The sequence below is a fragment of the Malus sylvestris genome, chromosome 13, assembly GCF_916048215.2.
Source record: "Malus sylvestris chromosome 13, drMalSylv7.2, whole genome shotgun sequence".
In the NCBI taxonomy this organism is placed as follows: Eukaryota; Viridiplantae; Streptophyta; class Magnoliopsida; order Rosales; family Rosaceae; genus Malus; species Malus sylvestris.
In genome coordinates, this window is record NC_062272.1 from 4,117,709 (window position 1) to 4,141,737 (window position 24,029).

Here is a 24,029-nt window from a genome sequence, read left to right on the forward strand (position 1 = left end):
CTAAATTACACTTATAGAAGATGACAAATGAATCTGCTCAGTCGTAGGAAAGTTCATCTCCTCTATCAGTCCGAAGATAATCATTCATCTCGATAAGTCATTTGGAGAACCTGGATATGGATATGTCGAATGTTGCCCCGGTTTTGCCACATTTTCTGCTCAGTCGAGGATTTGCGTTTTTTTAGATTTACCTCCGTGTGCAAAGGGAAACAAAATAAATTTGTATGTTCTATTTAGTGTTAAGAAGTGCTTCTGTGGAAAGTTTAACAGTGTGAAAGTGAACCCAAAATGAGAGCCAAGAGTGCATCTTATGGTCAGCACTAGTTTTCCTTTAGAAATGTGATTTGTAGATATGCTGCACAACCTTTTTTGCACAACAAATACAATGAAAAAATTTTGGTTCAAGCTCAATTTCTGGCTGAAATCGAGGCGATTGGGGTGGTTTTTGTGGCTGGTTTTTGCGGAGCTGCTTGTTTGCATTTGGCGATTGTTGGAGGATTGTTTTGGGTTGATCGTGAAACTATTATGGTGATGGATGCTGGGGTTGAGAAGTCTCTTTTGTTATGTTAATTGTAACAACCCAATCCCAAATTAGTACAATTTTATGATAATGCCCTTGCATGGTGCATGAACCAGCACATGATCTCTTCTCCCCCACCCGTGAACAACTCATCCCTCTATCCACATTCTTTCTCCCTTGTGCTTTGTGTTTCCCCTCCCCCATACCTCGAACACCCTTTTCTCTTTTCTTCCCGTGCTCTCTCCCTCACCTCTCTACAATTCTCACTCTCGAACACTCTCATCTCCTCTCATCTCCCGAGCAACACCCACACAACACCACACCTTCATCACCACCTCTTGGAAGTCACAACGACCACCTATCATCGGTTAGGCACCCAACTTCTTTCCCCTTGCTCGACATTATGCACAGTCACTGTGCTCGAATCCTTTCCTTTAAGTTTCGCTGTCCACGACTAAGGTAAGCATCCTAGAACCCCTTAGATCATGTTTTAGGTTAGATTAGGTTGATTTACGTTTGAACGCAGAAGCACCTTGGGAGGAACACTTTCCAGTTTTCCGACGAGGACAACTACGGTTACAGGCGTTTTCTGACCAACTCCGCCCACGGTCGAGAAAACCAAAGGTATATCCCCATTCCTTGTTCTTTGGGCTTCAATTTGGTACATTGAATGGATGAAGGTAATGGAGAGCCCGAAACTTATGAGGAGGCTAGAGCTCATAACGACAGTGATAAATGGATGAAGGTAATGGAGTCAGAGATGGATTCCTTATTAAAGAATTATACCTGTGAGCTGGTGGAGCTTCCAAAGGGCAGAAAAGCATTGAAAAACAAGTGGGTATTCAAATTGAAAAGAGACGACAACACGACAAGGTACAAGGCTCGTTTGGTTGTCAAAGGTTTTGGTCAAAAGAAAGGAGTTGACTTTGATGAGATTTTCTCACCGGTGGTGAAGATGACTTCCATTCGAATTATCCTTGGTATGGCAGCAAGCATGGATCTTGAGCTCGAGCAGTTAGATGTTAAAACTGCATTTCTCCACGGCAATTTAGAAAAGGAGATATACATGGAGCAACCCTAAGGCTTTGAAGTCAAAGGTAAAGAAAATTTGGTGTGCAAGCTCAAGAAAAGCTTATATGGTCTTAAGCAGGCTCCGAGACAGTGGAATAAGAAGTTCAACTCATTCATGGTGAGTAATGGGTACAAGAGAACTCATGCTGACTCTTGTGTCTATATCAAACAATTTTCTGGAGGTAAATTCATCATTTTATTGCTTTATGTTGATGACATGTTGATTGTCAGTCAAGATGCTTCTATGATTAAAAAGCTCAAAAAGAGTTATCTAAGTCCTTTGACATGAAGGACTTAGGGCCAGCCAAGCAAATTTTGGGCATGGAGATAATTCGTGACAGAAAATCCAAGAAGTTATGGCTGTCACAAGAAAAGTATGTTGAACGGGTGCTTGAAAGGTTCAACATGAAAGCAGCCAAATCGGTAAGCTCACCTTTAGCCAATCATATCAAGTTGAGCAAAGAGTCATGTCCAAAAACATATGAAGAAAAAGAGAAAATGGCAGTTGTTCCCTACTCTTCAGCAGTAGGAAGTATCATTTATGCAATGGTGTGCACACGGCCAGATATTGCTCATGCAGTAGGTGTGGTGAGCAGGTTTCTCTCTAATCCAGGGAAGGACCACTGGGAAACTGTTAAGTGGATTCTCAGATATTTGAAGGGAACATCTAAGATGTGCTTGTGCTTTGGCGGTTCCAAACCAATCTTGGAAGGATTTACAGATGCTGACATGGGAGGTGACCTGGATGGTAGAAAATCTACGTCTAGGTACTTGTTTACTTTTACAGGGGGAGCCGTGTCTTGGCAATCCAAGTTGCAAAAGTGTGTTGCTTTGTCCACAACCGAGGCTGAATACATAGCCGCTACAGAAGCATGCAAAGAGTTGTTGTGGTTGAAACGGTTTCTCCAAAAGCTGGGTTTGAAGCAAAGTGATTATGGCGTTTATTGTGATAGTCAGAGTGCTCTGGATTTGAGCAAGAACACTACATATCATTCATGCACTAAGCACATTGATATTCGTTATCACTGGATTAGAGATGCTATCGAGAACAAGTTGCTACAGCTGAAGAAGATTCATACCGATAACAATTCTTCAGACATGTTGACAAAGGTAGTCACAAAATCAAAGTTGGAATTCTGCATTAAGGCTGCTGGGATGGACTCCAGGTAACTTGGAGTCATGATCGGAATTCCTCCCTCATGGACTGGAAGGGGAGATTGTTGGTATATGGTCCAGCCCATGATCAATGTTCTAGATTATTCTAGTAAGCAAGAGAAGTGGCTGGAGCATGCTAGACAATTCTAGCATGTTATTAAGTTGATGGAAGAAGCTAGAGAGTACTAGCTTCCTTGGTTGCAAATGGAAAGATCTAAAAGCTACAATTATGTGGCTAGTCTAGAATTTTCTATACTAGAGGTTTGAAGAAGGAACTAGAAACTAGTAGAATGCCAAGCCCTTACCTATAAATATGGGTGTGATGTAACTAATTACGAACCACGTGTGAGTAGCAAAGGATCAAGTCCAAAGCTAGAGTTCCACTCCAAGAGTGAGAGTGAGAGTGTTCCACTACACATTGTGAGTAAAGTTTAGAGTGATAAAAAGTGTGTGTCATACTTTCTTGTATCCATCAAGCCTTGTCTTTGGCTTGGTAAGACTATTCTTGTTGTACTCATCTTTTTCATATAGTGAAGATTGATCCTTGTCTTGTGGACGTAGGCATAAATTGCCGAACCACATAAATTCTTGGTGTCCATTTTCTACTTTACCTTGTATTCTCTATCTTGTAGTACCGACATTCCTTTTCTCTACCTTGTAGTACCGACATTCCTAACATGAAGCACCTGAAACTGATTACGTGAGGCAGCAATTCGAACTGCTGCGCAGATTCATACGAGCGAGGCTGCCGGAGATATACTCGTTTTCCTCCCCAAAGAGGACGAGATAGAAAACGTGTGCTGCAAAATTAACCAAGCAATTGCAATTGCTTCTGCCCAGTTTCAGGTATCTGCACCTGTCAAAATCCTGCCTCTGTATTCGGAAACTCTTGGTCTTGCGCCATCGGTTCAAAAACAAGTGTTCGATCAAATTCCTGAGAGTAAGATTGTTGTCTCAACAGACATTGCAGAAACCTCTCTAACCGTACCTGGAATTGTTTATGTTATCGACACGGGATTGGTTGCACATAAAGTATATAGCCCACAGTCCCCCCCTGTCCCTGTTGAATCTTTGTTGGTGTCTCCAATTTCAAGGCCAAGTGCCGCTCTGAGGTATGAACGTGCCGGGGGAACCCGGCCCGGGAAATGTTTCAGACTTTACACTGAGAATAGTTTCCGCAACCATCTTCAAAGACGCACAGACAGAAATTTGTAGGTCGAAATTTGCTTCGGCAGCTCTTACTTTGAGGAAAATAGTTATCACGGATCTGATGCTAGTTGATTTTGTGGAGACTCCTCATCCCGAGCGAATGATGGAAGAGGTAGAGATCTTGAAGCGTCTGGGAGCAATGGATGACGAATACCGCTGGACCAAGCTGGGGGAGATTATGAGCGAGTTCCCCTTAGATCCTCAGCTGTCGAAGATGCTTATTGTTAGCCCTCAACTCAATTGCTCAAATGAGATTTTGTCCATTTGTGCCATGCTTTCAGTACCGTTGAGTCCCTTTGTTCAGCCTCGGGAGGAGGCTCAAAAATCGGCTGCGCTGCTGAGAAAAGCAAGGTTTATCCATGCCGATGGAGATCACCTCACGCTGCTGAATGTGTATCGTGCTTACAAGGAAAACAACGAGGATCCATCCTGGTGCGAGCTCAACTTTGTCAATCACGCAGCATTGAAGGCTGCAGACAACATGAGGCGGCAGTTAGCGAGCATTATGGCTCGTTGTGATCTCAAGTTATTTAGCATTAGTACTACTAGTCCTGACTACTCTGTCAACATCAAGAGGGCCATGTTAGCCGGATATTCGTTTCAGGTAGCTCACCTACAATGCACATCCGGCAGTGGTTCCGGGCACTATCTGACAGGAGCCATGGATAAGGTACAGTTGCATCCCTCCAGTTGCTTGGGTCACAAGGCAGAGTGGGTGATTTTCAATGACTGTTGCGTTGTGGAAACCAAGAAGTTTGTCCGCACAGTGACCCAGATTCCCGGTGAATGGCTCGTTGCTGGTGTACAGAACCTGGCCGGTTCTGAAGTTTTTTAGTTTGTAAAATGTTATTTGTTCTGTGTTTTATCTTTTATTTTTTGTTCAGTTGTGACTGTTTTGTTAGTATCTATTTTCTTGTTTCAATAAAAACAATCACTTGCGATGCATCATATTAGAACTTGGCTTCAGAGTCACAGACTTCCTAAGTATTTTGAAATATTATTTGGTAGCATTCGTATTATCCGAGCTGCCAAACAAGACCTAAAGGTATATGAAAGTAAGGGTACATATTTACGTGTCTCAGATGACAAGATAATAGCAATAAAACATTTGATATTGCCAACACATCACATGTATATTAATTTTATGTGTCTAAATAGTATTACTCATAATGATTTAACCCCGAACTTAAAAATATGACATAAAAGTGAGTCAAAGAATCAAATATATATATATATATTGTATTACGTGTCTAAATAGTATCTATTTTCTTGTTTCAATAAAAACAATCACTTGCTATGCATCATATTAGAACTTGGCTTCAGAGTCACAGACTTCCTAAGTATTTTGAAATATTATTTGGTAGCATTCGTGTTATCCGACCTACCAAACGAGACCTAAAGGTATATGGGAGTAAAGGTACTATATAACATATTTACCTGACTCATATGACAAGATTGTAGCAATAAAACATTTGATATCGCTAACACATCTTATAATACATGTATATTAATTTTACGTATCTAAATGGTATTACTTAGAATGATTTAACCCCGGACTTAAAAATATGACATAAAAGTAAGTCAAATTATCCAATATATACTGGTGAATGGTGATGAGGAATAGAATGGACAATGAGTTGTGAATTTAAGTCCTTCATGTGTCTCTTGCGCCCTTCCCTTGCATTAAACTCCTTATACCACTGCAATTCCATCCACCTCTCAAAACCACCACCCTTTCACATCGCTCTCTCCAAAAAATGACCAAGAGCTCTCACTCTTCTTTTTCGTTTCCCTCCTCCACTTCCGGCCTCCTGCGGCTTCTTCTCATGGCGGCGGTCATCCTCTCCCTACTTTTTGTCACATCCGCTGCCACACCCATCTCTAACCCAACCAATGCTACGCCAAGAAACCCCCACCGCCTCCATAGTCAAGAAACCCACCACCACCGTGAATGCGATCGTCAGACTTCAGCTTCGGAATCGTCGAGCGCACAATTACGTTCCTTGTGCCTTCAACTCACCCACCACAGAATATTCCACGCCAGCCTTCCCCTCTCGCCGCTGCCACCGGTATCCCCGTCCGGCCCGTCGCAGCCGGCTCCTGGCGACCGTCAAGATGGTCACGAGATTGATCCAAGATACGGTGTGGAGAAGAGATTAGTCCCCTCCGGTCCCAACCCTCTTCACAATTGAAAGTCCAGTCCATTACCTCATCAAATCACCCTGCACCCCAAGTAACGTCCTCATTAAAACAAATTTCTGAATTTTGTACCATGAATATATTATATTTATCGTTCTTGATCGGTTCTTGAGCGTTTCTTGGCATCTCTCATCACCAAAGTCCTTCTTGCCCTCCTCGTTCCGTCTTCCGGCTGAAGTGATATGAACGACGATCATGCACGGGGTAGCATTACTATCGAGGAGCTAGCTAGTTCTTGAATTAATTCCTTCTCTTATTATAATTAAGTGAACTAGTTTCTATATATTTTTTCTTAATTACTTACTACTGGATCGTTCGCGTGCCATGCATACACTATTTCCATGCTTGTTTTTTAACATAGCATCACCACCTTAATTTTGTTTAGTATAGTTAAGTCGATTTAATTAGTACGTAATTAAAGTCACGAGACAAGTTTTTGTGGAAGCGGCAAAAACGAGCATGGAAATGGGTCCTCAAATTTTCTTGAATTGATGTTCTTCGCGGGATCATGCAACTCAAAAGAAGCCCATGAATGTCATAAATATATTTTGGATCTACAGCTTCTTCTTTTTTCTGAGGTCAAAGTGGACTTGTACCATGTGGGTCCGAATTTAAAGTCTTCGGGTATGTATAGTCAGTTGAAGCTTCTGTAGCTATGAAATATATGAATGAATTTAATTTAGATTTCAGGTTTTCAATTTTTGCCTTCACTTCATGTTCATAAATGTTCCATGATATATAACATGTTTCATGTCACAATTGAGTGGAAATTTTTAGTGTGCGGGAACACGGCTCGATGCACAAGTGTTAAAATCAGCTAATTGTATTATTACATTTAGTGTACTAGACCATTTCTAATACACTCGAAAATTTATTACAATTGAGGTGACGTACTTGAAATTAATTTCCTAAATTTGTCAACCAAGAGAATAGCATCTCCCATTCCCATATAAGGTGAGGTGAATCCCGTGACACAATTGGTCTTTTGGTTAATGAATGTGTTTCCCATGATATTCATGTCATAACAAAGTCCTATATTTCATACATCTCTCGCTTTCCTCGTATACTAAGGTGAATTATAAATTGCATATATCATGAAGGTGCATTTAATAACGAAACGCGTTATTGGGTGTAAACAAAAATATTCAAACGATACCTTACAAGGTCGTGGAGTAAATTGACTAACACATCTTTACTTTTTTGAACAACGCCAAGGATAAAATCGAGTTCTTGTTAGAGATGTATTAGCAGAAGACAATGCTCTATCCTTGAGATTAAAATGTTATTTCGAAAAATTAAGAATAATAAAGTTTTAGAAGACAAAGAAGAATCAAAAGATGCATGAAATTTATAACTCAGTTGATTAAAATTATTTATATTTTTTTGAAATTTGAATTCGAAGTCTCGTTGCTCAATACTGCTCTAGTAATATTGAAAAGAGAAAAATGAAAGGCCCAAAAACGGCCCATGAGTACACCCGTAGATAACTAAACTAGACCGGGCTCAAAAGAAAAACCCGGGAGGAGGCCCAAAGAAAACAAACCCGGAGGAGGCCCGACCAATAGAAATGAAGGAAATTGGTTGTATTCAATTGAGATTGTGAGAGATTTTAATTCTTTTAATGAATTAAGGGGTATTCAATCAAGATTTTAAGTGATTATCTAAAATTCAGGGTGTATTTAATTAGAATTTTAAGATAGTTTATTAAAATTCTTAGAAATCCGGATGTATTCAATTAGAATTTTAAAGAAGTTTATAACATTTTCGGTGTATTCAATTATAAATTGATTTTAAAGAATTTGAGAAAATTGAGGAATTAAAGGGAATTTGAGAGATTTCGTAGTGTATTTTAAGTATCTACAAATCTCATCTCTTCCCATGATATTTCGAAATAATTGAATCAAAATTTTATATGAAATTTACAAATCAATTAAACCCAATAAAAATCTATGAATTTATAAATCCATTAAAACCTCTTAAATTCTCAATTGAATTCATCCCTAAATTAAATTAAAAAATTAAGAAAAAAAGGTCACCGACGGACGAAAGCAGAGTTGCAATTCCGCGTTTGGCAGAAGAAGACTTTGGAGAGATTGAAGAAGCTCAAGTGAAATCAGTAATCTCTCAGCTAATTACTTAACAAATCATAATTAAGTGCAGAGGTTTATATCTAATCAGATAATTAAATGCCACTTGCTTAATCCGAGTTGAAACTGTGTGTGAGTGAAGAAGTCCGAGATCAGAGATTCCGAAATTCTCTTTTGGAGATGACAATGGCGCTTCGTCTTCCAATTGCCGCGTTTTCTCTGGTGCTCCTCCTCCTCCTCCTCGTCTTCCCTCCGCTGCTTCTCGACGCCAAAACCCTCAAACGCGACAGTAAGTCCTCCCGCCTCTCTCTCCCTCTCTGCGTTTGTGATTTGGGAGTTAATGGTAATTGGTGGTTTCTTTGGGCAGTGAAAGCACTGAACGAGATCAAGGCGTCGCTGGGTTGGAGAGTGGTGTACGCCTGGGTCGGAGACGATCCGTGCGGAGACGGCGACCTTCCGCCGTGGTCCGGCGTCACTTGCTCCACTCAAGGGGATTACCGAGTCGTCACCGAATTGTAAGAACATCACTTCTTCCACGTTCCATTCCATGCGATCCGATGTCCCGGAGTTTTTGGTTTTAACCGAAGATTGTGCATTTATGTGTTGTTTTTTGTTTGGAAATTTGCAGGGAGGTCTATGCAGTCTCAATTGTTGGGCCTTTTCCTACTGCCGTCACCAATCTCTTGGATCTCACTAGGCTGTAAGACCAAGACCACCATCTCTTCAATCTGCTGTTCTTTAATTTCTTAGCAATTATCACAATTGATACAAATTGACGTTTCAAAATCTTTAATTTATAAGCTGCAAATACATCATTAATAACCCATAAGTTGTTTCTTAGTTTTTGTCAACACTCAAAACTTGATCTTTGTTTTAAAAAATCTGCTATATATGTATGGGACTGTGTCTGTGTCACAGGGATCTCCATAACAACAAGCTGACCGGCCCAATTCCTCCGCAAATCGGACGTTTGAAGCGTCTCAAAATGCTGTACACCCCCCTATTTCTTTTTGTTTAAGATTAATTTGGTTTCTATTGAACATCTATGATTAGATTTCTAATTCTTTACTAATTATCGTTGCTTCTCAGTAATTTGAGATGGAATAAGCTACAAGATGTCATTCCTCCTGAAATTGGTGAACTCAAGAGTTTGACCCATTTGTGAGTGAATTTTGATTCTTTCTTTCGCAATGTCTTTGAATTTTCTTGTTTGGACTACTAATTCACCGTGATTTACTTATTCACTATTTTTTATCAACTAATCGTTCTGCAGGCATCTAAGCTTTAATAGTTTTAAGGGGGAAATCCCGAAGGAGCTTGCTAATCTTCCTGAGCTTCGTTATCTCTATCTGCAAGAAAATCGCCTTGTTGGGAGGATTCCTCCAGAACTAGGAACTCTGCAAAATCTTCGGCATTTGTATGTTTACATAAGTCTTCACATGTTGTTAATGATAATGCATCTGTATCTGGTTACTAACGTGTGTGCCGTTGTGATGCTATTTGTTCATAGGGATGTTGGTAACAATCATTTGGTGGGTACTATTAGGGAACTCATACGTATTGAGGGCTGCTTTCCAGCTTTGCGTAACCTGTAAGTTAATCCAAGTTGGTGAATACATAATTACTTTTACCTCTAGTATAAATGACATGAAAGATTAAGTGATTGTTTTTGAAACTGGGATGTGCAGTTACCTAAACAACAACTACCTTACGGGTGGGATTCCAACACAGCTCGCCAACTTGACCAAATTGGAAATCTTGTATCTCTCTCTCTCTCTCTCTCGGTCTTTCTTTCTTTCTTTTTCTCATTGGAAATCTTGTATGTCTCCTTTGAAGTTTTGCTTCTGAACTCTTGAGTTACTATCATCATCGAGGATGGATTTTATTATGTATTTACCGGAGAAGAAGTTTGTTGGGTTAATTCTTTTGATTGGTTACAGGTACCTATCTTACAACAAGATGTCTGGGATTGTTCCATTAGGACTTTCCCATATTCCGAGATTGACTTACTTGTGAGTTTCTTCTTATGATATTTATTCTCTTTGCATTTGTGCTATACTAGTTGGTGTCGAAACTTTCATCGAGGAGTTGCCTCCTCTTTCTTTATCCCAATATTCAACTTGAATCTAGACTCTTGCGATACCAGCGAACTTAATATCATTATTATAGCAAACCTTGGGCTAACTGAACAACCTTGACAAAGGATCTACCCTTACATAAGATTGAGGAATGAATATGTAATTTCTTTCATTTCTGATCGAGATTTTTGTTTTATCGATTTTAGGTACTTGGATCACAATCAATTTTCTGGGAGAATTCCCGATGCCTTCTACAAACACCCATTTTTGAAAGACATGTAAGCTTCTGCCTGGAACTCGGAAACTTTTAATTCCTGAACTTATGTAGCAAATTATTTGATATCTTGGTTGCATGTTCATCACAGGTATATTGAGGGGAATGCATTCCGACCAGGCGTAAAACCAATAGGCATACACAAAGTTCTCGAGCTCACCGACACGGAATTTCTCGTTTAGTCAAAAGACATCGAACTTTTATTTATTTGTTTTAACCAATTGTGCTTAGTACTGCCCAAACAAGGGTTCATATGGTCTCTGAATTAATGAAATAGAAATCTGTATCGACGAAGTTTTGCCGTGACTGATGAGTTCCTATGTCGCTAACTCCCCAAGGAGTTGCTTATATGGTAAATCCAAGTGCTTTGATTTAAGTCTGGTCAACTAGAAACAAATATTGATCGCTGCCTGAAAAATCCAAGTGCTTTTTTATGGTCTCCAAAACTAGTTGAATTTCATCCATTTTCGGGTGAGTTTTCTCCCCGGCAATGAATTCATGAACTGCCCTATTGATCTCGACCGAGCTGCAACCCGGAGCCTTCTCTACTCCCCTGTTTCTCATCAAATTCCTGATTCTTCTGGCATCACCGTGCTTCCCCGAAGCTGCGTATAAATTCGAGAGCAAGACATAGACCCCACTATGCCGTTCCAGCTGAAAGAGCTTCTCCGCAGCAACCTCAGCTAGTTGAGCTTGTCCATGATTGCAACAAGCACTGAGAAATGCTCTCCAAGCCACCGCTTCTTCCGAGGGTTTACTTGAAGTGGGTATTCTTGCAATTATCTCCTTTGCTTCTTCGAAGAGCCCAGCGCGGCTTAGAAGGTCAACAAAACATCCAAAGTGTTCGCTTTTCGGCTCAATGTTGTATATCCTACACATTTTATCAAACACCTTCATTCCTTCATCTGCCATGCCGGAATAACTGCAAGCAGTAAACAAAGCAATGAAAGTAACATCATCTGGCCTAACCCTAGCAGCCTCCATCTCTCTAAACAGTTCAAGTGCACCTTCGCCATCTCCATGCATTGCCATTCCCGAAATCATCGCATTCCAGCAAACCGTGTCTCGTTGCAGCATTTCATCAAACAGTCCTCTAGCCAACTCCAATCTCCCACATTTAGCATACATGTCGATAAGACCAGTGCTCAAACGAACACTCAACCGCAACCGAAGCCGATTCAAATACGAGTGAATCCAAATCCCAGTATCCAGAGCTCCCAAATGAGCACACGCACATAAAATACTCACAAAAATTGCCTCATCAGGTTCTATATCCGTAAACTGCATCAACCGGAACAAATAGAGACCTTCCTTGAAACAACTATTCTGCACATACCCAGAAATCATGGCACCCCATATTCCTCTGTCCCTCACCGGAGCTTCATCAAAGAACAATCTCGCCATGTTAAGATCGCCCACCTTTGCAAACCCAGAAATCATGACCGTCCATGAAACTACACTTAAGCTAGGCATTTCGTCGAACACGTACCGTGCACCCTTCATATCATCAGACGCACAGTACATAACCACCAGAGAATTACCCACAAAGATATCAGAAACAAAACCCAATTTCAAACAGAGCCCATGAACCAATTCCCCAAGACAAGACCTTTGCATCCTCGCACAAGCCTTTACCAAATAAGGGAGGGTATAATTATCTGGGCACATCCCGTTCTGCAACATCTTGGTAAACACATGGACGGTCAGGATGAGTTCATTTCTGAGCAGTGAAGATTTCAACATTGTGTTGTAGATGCAGACTGTGGGCTGTGGGATGTGTTGGAAGAGCTTCCAAGCATGGGAGAGGCTTCCATGGCGTGGGTCCGAGCAGAAGGCCAAGAGCCTGCTCAAAGCAAAGCTGTTGCTGCCGAGCCCAGATGTGAAGACTTGGGCGTGAGCCTGCTGCAAGTGCTTCATGTTCTTGCATTTCTCTAGCAGTTGGAGACATCTGCTGGTGGTGCTGCTGCTGCTGTATAATGCCATGGGCACCCGACACCTTCATGTTCAATTGATGGGAATGGAAGTGGGAAAGAATGATGTATTGGTAGATTTCGAAAGCCCATATGTGTTAGTTTGATCGGTTTTAATAAAAACGTTTCGGCTAAGGGTATCAGCAGGAATGCTTTCATAGCTCAGTTGGTTAGAGCACCCGTTTAGTAAGCGGGAGGTCTTGAGTTCAACTCTCAATGAAAGCATCTTTCTATGTTTTTTATTTCATTATTTTTAGCCGAGAATGTTGAAGTGAGAATCAAAGGAGTGACTTTCCATTGGGGAAGGTTGGCATTTCTAATCTAGTATGTATCGTCTTTTTCTCGGTTAAATATTGTTTAGTTCCTTATAGTTAACGAGTTATTTCTCAATATTTCTGATTTAGATATAACACTTGTTCATAAACTTCTTAAAAGCATAAAAGAAAAAGCTAATGCACGCGTTTCAAATTATGACTGATTTTGTTGTTTCTTCTACTTTTACTCATTTATCTTCTTTTGGAATATTAAGTACTTTATTCGAAATATAAAGATTTGCAAAATTGTTTCATGGAATTTTTTCTTTTAGAATTCTGAAAGCTAAGAATCATTGAAAAGAAGCAATACTTTCCTTCACCAGAAGGCCCTAACTTGCGTGCAAAGTAAGCCTACTAACTAGCCTACTAACTAGCTTTCTACAAGCTCTCATCTTCTCTACTTTATCCTTCAAACAAACACCAGACTATGAGCACCAAACCCTTATTCACAGAGAAGCAAATTCCGAGTTCGTTTCGTCTGAAAGAATGGAGCCTTTCGTTAACCAAATGAGGTAATTCGGCCCTTAACCCCGAAAATATTCGACTTTGATTATGTAATTATGATTACTAATCACTATTGTTAGGTTGAGATTTTCCGGTGCAGGACAAGAGAAGACTGAAGAGTCAGGCAGCGTCTACGGCCGAAGAATACCGCCGCAGAAAACTGAGTCTTTCAAAGGTAATATATGGCTCTTTGTCTCTGCATAATATACAAAATGGTTTGGTGAGGGAACAAATTTTGTTAGTGGTTTAAGCTATTTCTTGCAGAGAAAAGGAAGACCCAGAACTGGTTCCAGAGACAGCTCTCGGGAAAAACGAGTCAGGATTATGATGCTAGCAATGCAATGAAGCATGCAACTGCGGTGGGAGCTGCTGCATTGGCCGTTAAATCAATCGAAGATTCGGCCATCTCTGATAAGAAAAGGACGGGCTATGAGCGCAAACCAACTTTGGAGAGGATCAAGAGCGGAAGGGAAGAAACAACAATTTCAAAGCCGGAATCTGGAAGATTTTCCAAAATATTCTCAGGTAAAAGTATCTTATACGCATAACATTGTTAACGACCCTAAACACTGAGTTTCCAGCATTCAAACTAGAACCAAGAAGATGTTCTGTATTAGGTGGAGGTTCGACGAAAAGGACTCCAGAACGAGAAGATCCGCATGGCAAGGCACCAATAAGCATTGCCACAACCAGGAAGAACCCCGAAAAGGCCGTCCTTCCTGCCCCATCTATCAAGAAAACTCCAACTTTTGCTGATAAACAGTCAAACAGCGCTGGTGGTGTAAACCCTGAAACTGCAGCGCCGAAACCCAATCTGTCCACAACTAGGAAACCTGAAAGCCATTGGAATGAAACCAGGAGGCCGAGTTCAACAGGACCTGGAACAACGAAAACACAAGCAGATATTTGGGAGGAAACTGAGATCGCTAGACTCAAAGAAAGGTAGCTACTCAGAAATCGGCGATCATTTTCATAATTTATAATTGAAACATCATGTTACATATAGGTTTTGACAGCCATATCATTGTCAGGCATGAGAAAATAAACGCCACAATACTTGCATGGGAGAAGAAGAAGAAGAAGAAAAGCACAAACCATCTCCATAAAATAGAGGTTTTGCTTCATTTTATTTTCATATATAATCAATAATCTGATCATGAACTAATAATCCACTTATTGGAAAAGCAGAGTGAAGTAGAGCGAAAAAGAGCAAAAGCACTACAAAAGTTCAGCAGCGAGATGGAAACTATCAAACAGATTGCACAAGGAGCTAGGGCAGAGGCAGAGGAGAGGCATAGGAAAGAAGTCTTGAAGGTGAAAGAAAAGGCAAATGCAATGAGAACAACAGGGAAAGCTCCTAAAACATGCTTCTGCTTGTAACTAGACCAGTTGCTCACCGAGTTTCGAGAGTGTAAAATTTCTTTCACGATCCTGTATTTTCACTCAGAGTGTAATCATAATAAGAGTTCCACCGCATTATTAGCCGTACCATATCTAAAACATGTATAAATTAAACACAAAGGAATTTCCTATTACAAACTAACTAATAGGCACTCATTTCATATAGCAAATTAGACATCATAGCCATCTATTCATTTTCTGCGGATTTCAAATAAGCATGCATGTAAATTCACTACAATAATTTTCATTACCTCATCTAAAATAACATGAGCAACAATCTTGAGAGTACTCAAGCTTGGGCAAAAGGAAATCAGCTACTTCAAACTAATAATGATAGTTACATCAGTGATGATCATTTAGACACAGAAGTCGGAACTTACAAATTACCCAAGAAAACTTGCCACATACACTCTTGAAACTTCCACTGTCATACACACAACAGAATCTGAGAAGGCTTTGGATAGCGAAGACTCAATTTGATGTGTCACGAGCTTATCTCCTTTACCAGCCTATCCAAAATAGGGTATGCAAAGTACAACAACAAGAAAGATGGAATTGCAAAAACAACTGTGAGTAACAAGTAGATTGCCAAAATAATAGCACTGCCAGGTATTGCGAAAAATGCAATCACGAGAAACAATATGACTAATGGGAACTTGGAAGTAATGTGAATGAAGCAATCCAAAGACTTGTGCAGGGAGAATTGATGCCGCTCCACATGGCCACCCCTATCATCACGGTTATGCCTTGAAAGTGAAGGACAACTAGAATGGTTCCTCCTCAGGTTACCGTTGGCAGCTTGATTTCCAATAGCCAAACTTGCTATTGGAGAACCAATTAGTTGATTTTCCCCACTGATTGCAGGAACAAACTTTAACCTATCACCATTAAAGCTCTCAACCATCCACAGAAGGAAGAAATTCTTGCGAGGAAACTTTAGATTACCCTTATAAATCAGCCGCAAGGACAACTGGTGGCACCAAGGGCAAGAAATGAAAAATGGGATCTTAAACTTTTGAGAGGATAATTTTACGAGAGCCCATTGAAGCCCCAAGACACAGTTTCTACACAGGGTATGACCGCACCATAAGACATGGGGCACATTCTCGACAATGTTGAAAGATTCCAGGCATATAGGGCATTCTAACCCTTCCTCTCGGCTTGAATTCGAGCAGACTTCATCGTCCGAGGAGCCCAAGCAAACCTGACTCGGCTCTGATGAGCTTCTTTTTAGTCCAACGCTTGTGAAAGCATTTGAAGCAAAACCCCACATCGTAACAAATAAATAAGGGCGACACAAATTAAGGGGTTAATTACTAAAACCGCAGAAACTGCAACACCATTCAACCATGAAACTTGAATCTTCAAAAATTCTTCAATTTTACCCTGTCAACAGTAAGCTAGTTTAGTTCCTACAAATTTGAATATCCATATCCTTTTTCGACGTGAAAAAGTAATTTATTCAACAAATACACAAAAACATGTATGACATTGGCAACCCCTGCAACAATAGACCAACCCAGCACCAAAAATCCTTAACACAAACTTGCTTGATGAAAATTACTTCCGAATCGAGACACCCCAATCATTACAATTACCCATTTCACAGTAGAGTCCTTATTACACCAGTGAAGTAGACACCTTATAATTTGCACAATCACTTAGCATACTGGGAAAAATCAAAGAATAACCAACAACAATTTAGGTTCTAGAACATGAAATACTTTACCATTCTCTAAGGTTAACATAAAAATCCTTAAGTTTTAACACAATGCAGCATAATTTTAAAGTACCCACCAAAACTCATAAATTGATTTCTGATGGAGAAACCAAAGTGCTAGGATATGAACTACCCAACAAATAATTAAGCAAAATATGATTTGGGGTTCTAGTAATTTGCACGATCACAGTATTGACAGGCGAAATTAACAAGCTTTTAACAAGGAACAGAACAAACAATTATCCCAAAATTCAACATTTCAATGCGGCATATATTTACGTAGATTCGAATTGACGATTAAAGCAAATTAAGATATAAAGGGGACGATTTGGAGGTCAAAACTTTACCTTTTAACAAGATTGACTGAAACTGCAGTGGGGGGATGTAGAAAGAGGGCGGAGAGAGCGGCAGATGAATGAGCGAGCAGAGCTCGGTTCCTCGGTTCCTCTGTTCCTCTGCAGCTACCGTGTTAAAAGGACAAAGAAAAGGAGCCGTAGAGAACGTAACGGTGTTAAAAATTAGGGTAGGTGCCAGGTGGCAAACCCGTGTCATAAGGATTCTGGTTTGTTTGGTCAACAAGGATTCTGGTTAGGTCCTTTGTTGGAAAAGGAAACAGATCTCCCCCTGATCCCTTTTCACCTTATCCACCTAATTCAGAATTTGGACCGTTGAAATTTAATCAAACAGCTACACTTATTATCATTTTTAAAGGGGCTCTTATATTTGTAGCCGTTGAATCAAATTTCAACGGTCCAGATCCCAAACTAAATGAATTAGATGGAAAGGAATCCGGTACCTTTCCGTTGGAAAAACAAAAGAGCAAACAGAGGGGGAGAATAGAATAGGATACAAATTAAATATTATTATTTTTATCTGTTTTTTGAAACCAACCAAGAAAAATCAAAGTTTTGTTGGGCAGACCTGATACAAATATAGATGGTTTGATGTGTCTAATTATGATAGTCCAGATTACTCAGTAGTATGGAAAATAAACAGTTAAGATTGAATTGATAAAATGTTATTTTTATTTTATCAATTCAATTGATATTTTGTAGAACGGACTATTGAAGACTAACCCGTCTATGTACATCTAAATCTATTTTCCAAAAGAAAAGTATCACCTAAATCTGTTTAGATTATGTTTAGAGACACCAATTTGGCACCGGATTTTTTCAGTTTAGCTGTCTCATTAATCAAATTTAATATAATGTGGAATTTACATATGGAATTTATAATATTCTTTTATTATGCTAGAAAAACTTCCATGCAACGAAAATATTGTTTTGTATCGGTACTTCAAATGAATCACGTTATAATGTTCACTGCATCATTGCCTTGCATTGTCACCTGACATATCTGTGTATCTAAGTTTCTTGAAGTGGACAATTAACTTTACGTAATTAATGATTAACGATGATTGCTGGATTAGTCCTTCATGAAACCTTGAGCCATCTTTAAATAGCCCCCAAATTTACCATGCCCACCCTCCTCCTCACCGTCATCCTTTTTAGTGTGCTTTTTCTTGCTTTTAGGGCTCTCCTCCGACTCAGAAGCTGAAGAATGAGAAGTTTTGTGGCCACCTCCCTCACCTTCTGTGCCACCACCGCCGTACTTGCGGAGCAAACCTTCTGCCTTGCCGATGTAACTCCCCATGCCTTCCTTCTCGTCCAAACCACCGTATGCGGAGGCAGCGCTTAGAACGGTGCTGGCAGCCTTGCAAACCTCAGCTTTGTCGTACTTCTCCCCTTTAGCCGCGCCCGCCACAATTTTCGCGCTCGACATCACCTCCCCCATCGATGGCTTCCCGCCCTTCTCCTTCGCTCCTCCCATTTTCCGCTCACGATGTTCGCCCTGATCATCCTCTTCATCCCTTTCATCCCCATGATGCCGATCCATTAGCTAATTCAAAGAAAATGTAGCAGTGCTTTATATTTTTTTATTTTTTTTTCATATAGTGATGAGAAATTGATTAGCTTTTTGTTGAATATATACGACACTCTCCATGGGTATATATTCTCTCCACTTTGTGATGTACCCGTTTTTAATGCATTATCCACAAACAGCTTTTATTTTGGGTGATGTTAATTGATGGTTCACTTTTTTTTATTCTTTAATTATCATAGCCAAATATTTAAGCAGAATTTTTACGGCCACTCGTTCCTCACCGAGAAAAACTTCGATAGGGCGCAACATTTAAATGTACGATCGATGTCTTATATGCATTGAGGGTTTATTTGAAAGAAAAGTAGAGCCCACATATACATAAATCTTCTACATGACACAAACACAATTGCTTAAGAAATACATACACATAATACACAGGAAAACACAATGGAAATGGAAGGCCTAAAACCAAATACAGAAAGTAAAACAAACTTTAACTAACATCATAATTAAGTTAACAACTAAGAAAGCCAAATTAAGTGAGAGTGCCGCAGGATCATGAGGATAATAACCTTACATAATTAGTGATTAATTATGACGATCATCACTTCTTCAAGAATCCCTGAGCCACCTTAAGATAATCACCAAACCCACCTGATCCACCCTCCTCCTCCTCCTCATCCTTTTTACCATGTTTCTTCTTAGTCTCATGCTCTCCGCTCACCGGATAGTTCTCATCATCGTCTCTTCTCTCCTTCCCCACACCATGCTTATGAGACTCGGAAGAGTAGTGGCCTCCTCCTCCAGAGTTATGAGACTCAGAAGAGTAGTGGCTTCCTCCTCCGCCGCTTCCGCCGCCGCCGCTGCCGTACTTGTGAAGCATATCCTCAGCCCTTCTAACATAACTCCCAAGTCCTTCTTTCTCGTCCAGCTTCCCATAGTGCGCGGCAGCGCTTAGGATGTTACTAGCAGCCTCCGAAACCCTAGCTCTGTCGATCTTTTCCCCGCCGCCTTTGTTCATCGAAGATTTGGCTGCTTCCGCCACAATCTTGGCACTAGACATCAGCTCGCTCGTCGTCGGTGCAGCATGTCCCGGCTTCCCGTAGTGGCCCTCCGGCTTCCCGTGGTGACCCTCAGCCGCGGATTTTCTCTCGCCACCATATTGATCTTCCTGGTCTTTGTCCCCATAACCTCCGGACCGGTAGTGACCCTCAGTCGCGGATTTTCTCTCGCCACCATATTCATCATCCTGGTATTTGTCGCCGTATCCTCCGGACCGGTGGTGACCCTCGGTCGCGGATTTTCTCTCGCCACCATATTCATCGTCCTGGTATTTGTCCCCGTATCCTCCGGACCGGTGATGACCCTCGGTCGCGGATTTTCTCTCGCCACCATATTCATCCTCCTGGTATTTGTCCCCGTATCCTCCGGACCGGTGGTGACCCTCAGTCGCGGATTTTCTCTCGCCACCATATTCATCTTCCTGGTATTTGTCCCCATATCCTCCGGACCGGTGGTGACCCTCGGTCACAGATTTTCTCTCGCCGCCATACTGATCGTCCTGGTATTTCTCCCTGTAACCTCCAGACCGGTGGTGACCCTCAGTCGCGGATTTTCTCTCGCCACCATATTGATCGTCTTGGTCTTTGTCCCCGTAACCTCCGGACCGGTGGTGACCCTCTGTCCCGGATTTTCTCTGGCCATCGTATTGACCATCGTCGTCTTTGTCCCCGTAACCTAAGGAAGAGAAAGCTGATGAAAGCCGATCCATCAGTGAGTGAAGAAAAGTAGATCTACTGCTTTTGCTTTGTGAGGAGGATTTAATAAAACGGGTGGAAGCCGGTTACATATAAATCGACTTGCACATGCTTCTCGGTGGATGGATATTTGGGATTTGGATCCTCTTCGGATCCCCTCCCTGGGGATCCCGGGGATCAAGATACAAGGACCGTTCATCAAAGATCGTGCGGTCATAATTAAATGTTTTACGCAAAACGAGACTGATTTACTTTTAAAAATATAAAATCATTTAATTTTGGCCGCACGATATTTGATGAACGGTCATTGTGCCTTGATCCCCGGGATCCCCAGGGAAGGGATCCGGAGAGGATCCAAATCCGGATATTTGGATTTATTTTATAATTGTCGGTGGACCTTTCACGTGGTGATGTTAAATCCACGTCTCGCTTACAGCTGAAAAGCCAAAAGGAAACATTTTCTTTATTTCAATCCCTTGAAGTCATTTCATTTTTCTTTAGACAAATATTTATCGAATTTTCAAATTATAAAGATTTGACATAGCGATGAAAAATCACAGATGAGCAAGGACTGAGTTAATTTTTTTTAGATCAAATCCAACTCTGAGCTAAATGCTATTTTTAAGGTTTTATTTTCTCCCAAGTCCAACCCAGCTCATGCTAAATGTGTAGATTAAAAGCTAAAAGCCAAACAAAAGTCAAATTCTCCTTAGGATTTAGCCCAGAAAATGGTGTGGGCACCACTAGACCTCATCCATATGATCATGTCTCATAGGATTTATTGAATCCAACGGTTGAGATCGAATATAATCAAATCTAAATGTAAACTATATATATATAGTTACCCAAATTTAAATCCAACGGCTAAAATAATTAAAAAAATTATTTAACTCAAAATTCAACCAAATTTAATGATTTTTCAATATTTATCGGAATTTAAATATTTTTAGGTTAAAATGTTCATAAAATTAAATTATAATAGTGTACATAATATTTTTTTTTTAAATTAGCTTAAATTTATTCTTTAATAATCTTAGGTTAAAAAATTTAAGCCACAAGGATTGGAACAGAAAAAATGTCTCTAGGCTAAAAATTTTAGATTTTAGCCCAAAGGTTAGAGATGGTCTTAGTGGGAGCCAATTTCAAGACTTTGAAAACAAAAATTTGTGAGAGTAAATTTTTTTTTTATTTTATAATTTCATTGCTTTTCTTTTATTTTAAAATTTTATTAAGTCAACTTGTGGACATTTTTCACAATAATAACTTATTATACATATTTGTTGCAAATTTCAACTAAATGTTTTTTTAACTAACGATATTATTTACACTAAAGAGAATAGATTGGGCTTAGCCTCATAATGAGCTAGCAATAATGTGGTTCAAATTCGTCTTTGACGAGAATCGAACCTAAGACTTCTCACTTACAAGTGAAGAAGAATACTACTAGACTGTAGTACTAAGTAGCTAACCAAAATACTTAAATATGATAAATTCTTCTGATTTTTTTCCTCTACACAAAACTTTAGTTAGGCCAGTTGTCCCTAGTGGGTCTTAGCTGCCTCTGTCCTTGCAACAAAAGAATAAAAATGTAGGGCAAAAGACTGTTTACTACCCTCATGTTTCGTGGTTTTCAACATTTAGTACATCAATTTTTTTTATCTCAGAATCATACCTAAAGTGTTAATTTTGGGACAGTTTCATACATCCGTTAGTCAAACAGTTAGTTCTCCCGTTAAGTGATGACGTGGCGCCCATGTGGACAATAATTGGGCGCCACGTGTCATTAAAAATATAAAAATATTAAAAATATTTATATTAAAATAAAAAATAAAAAAAACCATAATCCCCTACTTCTTCCCTGCAACCCGCACCCTCCCCAGATTTTTCTTCTTCTTCTTCCCAGATTCGGTTTTTTTTTTTTCCTTTTCTTTCTTCTGTTCTTCTTCTTCTTCTTTCTTATCTTCAGGATTTAAAAATTTAAAACAAAAAAAAAATAAAAAAAATCTGGGCTTTCACCCATCCCGACACCCTCCCTCCTTCCCCCCCCTCTCTTCCCTGCACCCATCCTCCCCGCACACCCATCCATTCCCCTCCTTCTCCCTCCCTTCTCTCCTCTGCAGTCCACACGGAGCCCTCCCACCCCTCATTCCGAAGCCACTGGGAGGAGGTCAAGCTTCGTCGACACGGGGGTTATGGCGGAGATCGAAGGCCCATTGAGGACCCATCAAGTCCGACGACCTGCAATTCCAGATTTTGATTTTTTTATACCATATTAATGTTAGGGTTAGGGATTGGAGGGAGGGTGAGAGATCTCTGTGTGAACTGCAGAGGAGAGAAGGGAGGGAGAAGGAGGGGAATGGGTGGGTGTGCGGGGAGGATGGGTGCAGGGAAGAGAAGGGAGGGAGAAGGAGGGGAATGGGTGGGTGTGCGGGGAGGATGGGTGCAGGGAAGAGAAGGGAGGGAGAATGAGGGAGGGGATCAGGATGGGTGAAAGCCCAGATTTTTTATTTTTTTTGTTTTAAATTTTTAAATCTTGAAGATAAGGGAGGGAGAAGGAGGGATGGGGGTCAGGATGGGTGAAAGCCCAGATTTTTTTTTTTTTTTTAATTTTTGTATCCTGAAGATAAGAAAGAAGAAGAAAGAAGAAGAAGAAAGAAGAAGAAGAACAGAAGAAAGAAAAAGCTGGGGAGGGTGCGGGTTGCTGGGAAGGGATTATGTTTTTTTTTTTTTTTTTTTATAAATATTTTTAATATTTTTAATGACACGTGGCGCCCAATCATTGTCCACATGGGTGCCACGTCATCACTTAACGGGAGAACTAACAGTTTGACTAACAGATGTATCAAACTGTCCCAAAATTAACACTTTAGGTATGACTCTGGGATGAAAAAAAATTAATGTACTAAATGTTGAAAACCACGAAACATGAGGGTAGTAAACAGTCTTTTGCCCAAAAATGTATTACTTAAGTATGAAAACGGCGTGATACAGAAATTTGTATATGATTATTTGAAATGAGTAATTTACAAATCTTTGTCACATATTTGTAAGGAAAACTAATGAAAAGGGCTTGAAAACTTTGAGTTTTAACGATAAGGACAAAATAAAGGGTAAAATGAATAGTACCAGGTTTGACTTTTTAGTGTAAAAATATGATTTTTCATTAAAATAAACAGTAACGCGGACTTTTCGTTAAAACTCCCTATTCTGTAATGCTCATAAACTCCATTTTCTAATAATTCCCACCTATTTTTTCGATCTATCTCTTCTTTATTTGACCTATATGTCTTAGAATTTGAAAATAGCTCATCCAAACAATACCGTAATGAAATTTCTTCCAATAAAAATAAATCAATCCTTAATGGAACTGCATTAGCAACATATTTATTAAGAGCGTAACATACCCAATCTAAAAATTAACCTTGAGTTGCCACTTAATATTACAGTTTAGTGGTATTCTTCTTTATTTGTAAGTGATATGTCTTATGTTCGATTATCGCCAAAGGCGAATTTGAACCACATTATTACTAGCCCATTGTGAGGCTAAGTCCATCATCTCTCTTTAGTAGAATAATATCGTTTGTTCAAAAAAAAAAAAACCATGAGCTGAAGCTTATTACGTTGTTGTGTTAATTTTTTTTTTAGATGATGATTTACCAAGTGTTTATAGTCATATAAGCTTTATGTTGATTCTTTGTAGGGAACTTTAAACGAAAAGCACCAGGTACTGTTCACTTTAACGAAAAACCACATTTTTACACTAAAAAGTCAATCCTGATACTATTCACTTTACCCTTTATTTTTTCCTTATCATTAAAACTTAAAGTTTTCAAGTCATTTTCATTAGTTTTATTTCTTTTTAGTCAAGGAGACGTATGGTACAGTT

The 24,029-nt window shown here is 39.9% G+C and overlaps 7 protein-coding genes, 1 non-coding gene and 1 pseudogene across 9 annotated transcripts; 5 read left to right on the forward strand and 4 right to left on the reverse strand.

Annotated features, from left to right (window-relative positions):
- Positions 1–3,059: 3,059 nt before the first annotated feature.
- LOC126596777 (probable pre-mRNA-splicing factor ATP-dependent RNA helicase DEAH3) lies at positions 3,060–4,921 on the forward strand (annotated as a pseudogene).
- A 791-nt stretch (positions 4,922–5,712) lies between these two features.
- LOC126596779 (CLAVATA3/ESR (CLE)-related protein 9-like) lies at positions 5,713–6,147 on the forward strand. Its single transcript, XM_050263442.1, has one exon. It carries the CDS (start codon positions 5,713–5,715, stop codon positions 6,145–6,147), a length of 435 nt encoding a protein of 144 aa, XP_050119399.1.
- A 2,036-nt stretch (positions 6,148–8,183) lies between these two features.
- Positions 8,184–10,899, forward strand: LOC126595019 (probable leucine-rich repeat receptor-like protein kinase At1g35710). Of its 2 annotated transcripts, XM_050261339.1 has the most exons (11): positions 8,188–8,530; positions 8,609–8,756; positions 8,870–8,941; positions 9,160–9,231; positions 9,331–9,402; positions 9,515–9,658; positions 9,752–9,832; positions 9,930–10,001; positions 10,182–10,253; positions 10,526–10,597; positions 10,685–10,899. In XM_050261339.1, the coding sequence occupies exons 1-11, from the start codon at positions 8,422–8,424 to the stop codon at positions 10,773–10,775; spliced, it is 1,005 nt and encodes a 334-aa protein (XP_050117296.1). In that variant the 5' UTR covers positions 8,188–8,421; the 3' UTR covers positions 10,776–10,899. The 2 variants fall into 2 exon arrangements, with proteins under 2 accessions (XP_050117297.1, XP_050117296.1); XM_050261340.1 differs by lacking the exon at positions 10,685–10,899 and having other exon boundaries at positions 8,184–8,530; positions 9,930–10,060; positions 10,526–10,603.
- LOC126595017 (pentatricopeptide repeat-containing protein At5g66520-like) lies at positions 10,764–12,711 on the reverse strand. Its single transcript, XM_050261336.1, has one exon. The coding sequence runs from the start codon at positions 12,574–12,576 to the stop codon at positions 10,966–10,968; it is 1,611 nt and encodes a 536-aa protein (XP_050117293.1). The 5' UTR covers positions 12,577–12,711; the 3' UTR covers positions 10,764–10,965.
- A 3-nt stretch (positions 12,712–12,714) lies between these two features.
- TRNAT-AGU (transfer RNA threonine (anticodon AGU)) lies at positions 12,715–12,788 on the forward strand. The gene has a single exon. It is a non-coding gene; the product is annotated as a tRNA-Thr (tRNA).
- A 442-nt stretch (positions 12,789–13,230) lies between these two features.
- Positions 13,231–14,857, forward strand: LOC126595020 (remorin-like). Its single transcript, XM_050261341.1, has 6 exons — positions 13,231–13,389; positions 13,462–13,556; positions 13,646–13,906; positions 13,999–14,323; positions 14,413–14,494; positions 14,570–14,857. The coding sequence occupies exons 1-6, from the start codon at positions 13,364–13,366 to the stop codon at positions 14,759–14,761; spliced, it is 981 nt and encodes a 326-aa protein (XP_050117298.1). The 5' UTR covers positions 13,231–13,363; the 3' UTR covers positions 14,762–14,857.
- A 143-nt stretch (positions 14,858–15,000) lies between these two features.
- On the reverse strand, positions 15,001–17,030 carry LOC126595021 (uncharacterized). Its single transcript, XM_050261342.1, has 2 exons — positions 16,850–17,030; positions 15,001–16,168 (listed from the first exon to the last, which is right to left on the reverse strand). The coding sequence occupies exon 2, from the start codon at positions 16,053–16,055 to the stop codon at positions 15,267–15,269; it is 789 nt and encodes a 262-aa protein (XP_050117299.1). The 5' UTR covers positions 16,056–16,168; positions 16,850–17,030; the 3' UTR covers positions 15,001–15,266.
- Positions 17,031–17,725: 695 nt separating this feature from the next.
- Positions 17,726–18,582, reverse strand: LOC126595024 (nodulin-related protein 1-like). Its single transcript, XM_050261345.1, has one exon. The coding sequence runs from the start codon at positions 18,396–18,398 to the stop codon at positions 17,928–17,930; it is 471 nt and encodes a 156-aa protein (XP_050117302.1). The 5' UTR covers positions 18,399–18,582; the 3' UTR covers positions 17,726–17,927.
- Positions 18,583–18,731: 149 nt separating this feature from the next.
- On the reverse strand, positions 18,732–20,221 carry LOC126595018 (uncharacterized). The gene is made up of 2 exons (XM_050261337.1): positions 19,968–20,221; positions 18,732–19,811 (listed from the first exon to the last, which is right to left on the reverse strand). The coding sequence occupies exons 1-2, from the start codon at positions 20,155–20,157 to the stop codon at positions 18,991–18,993; spliced, it is 1,011 nt and encodes a 336-aa protein (XP_050117294.1). The 5' UTR covers positions 20,158–20,221; the 3' UTR covers positions 18,732–18,990.
- Between the last annotated feature and the right edge of the window lie 3,808 nt (positions 20,222–24,029).

Excerpts from the sequence above, each read along its gene's own strand:
- LOC126596779 (XM_050263442.1), top strand. The coding sequence starts at position 5,713 with ATGACCAAGAGCTCTCACTCTTCTTTTTCGTTTCCCTCCTCCACTTCC.
- LOC126595019 (XM_050261339.1), top strand. The coding sequence starts at position 8,422 with ATGACAATGGCGCTTCGTCTTCCAATTGCCGCGTTTTCTCTGGTGCTC. Across the intron at positions 8,942-9,159 it reads CTCTTGGATCTCACTAGGCT|GGATCTCCATAACAACAAGC; the intron begins GTAAGACCAAGA and ends TCTGTGTCACAG. Across the intron at positions 9,232-9,330 it reads TTGAAGCGTCTCAAAATGCT|TAATTTGAGATGGAATAAGC; the intron begins GTACACCCCCCT and ends GTTGCTTCTCAG.
- LOC126595017 (XM_050261336.1), bottom strand. The coding sequence starts at position 12,576 with ATGGCATTATACAGCAGCAGCAGCACCACCAGCAGATGTCTCCAACTG.
- LOC126595020 (XM_050261341.1), top strand. The coding sequence starts at position 13,364 with ATGGAGCCTTTCGTTAACCAAATGAG. Across the intron at positions 13,557-13,645 it reads GAAAACTGAGTCTTTCAAAG|AGAAAAGGAAGACCCAGAAC; the intron begins GTAATATATGGC and ends TATTTCTTGCAG. Across the intron at positions 14,324-14,412 it reads ATCGCTAGACTCAAAGAAAG|GCATGAGAAAATAAACGCCA; the intron begins GTAGCTACTCAG and ends TATCATTGTCAG.
- LOC126595021 (XM_050261342.1), bottom strand. The coding sequence starts at position 16,055 with ATGTGGGGTTTTGCTTCAAATGCTTTCACAAGCGTTGGACTAAAAAGA.
- LOC126595024 (XM_050261345.1), bottom strand. The coding sequence starts at position 18,398 with ATGGATCGGCATCATGGGGATGAAAGGGATGAAGAGGATGATCAGGGC.
- LOC126595018 (XM_050261337.1), bottom strand. The coding sequence starts at position 20,157 with ATGGATCGGCTTTCATCAGCTTTCTCTTCCTTAGGTTACGGGGACAAA. Across the intron at positions 19,812-19,967 it reads GGGTCACCACCGGTCTGGAG|GATACGGGGACAAATACCAG; the intron begins GTTACAGGGAGA and ends ACCGGTCCGGAG.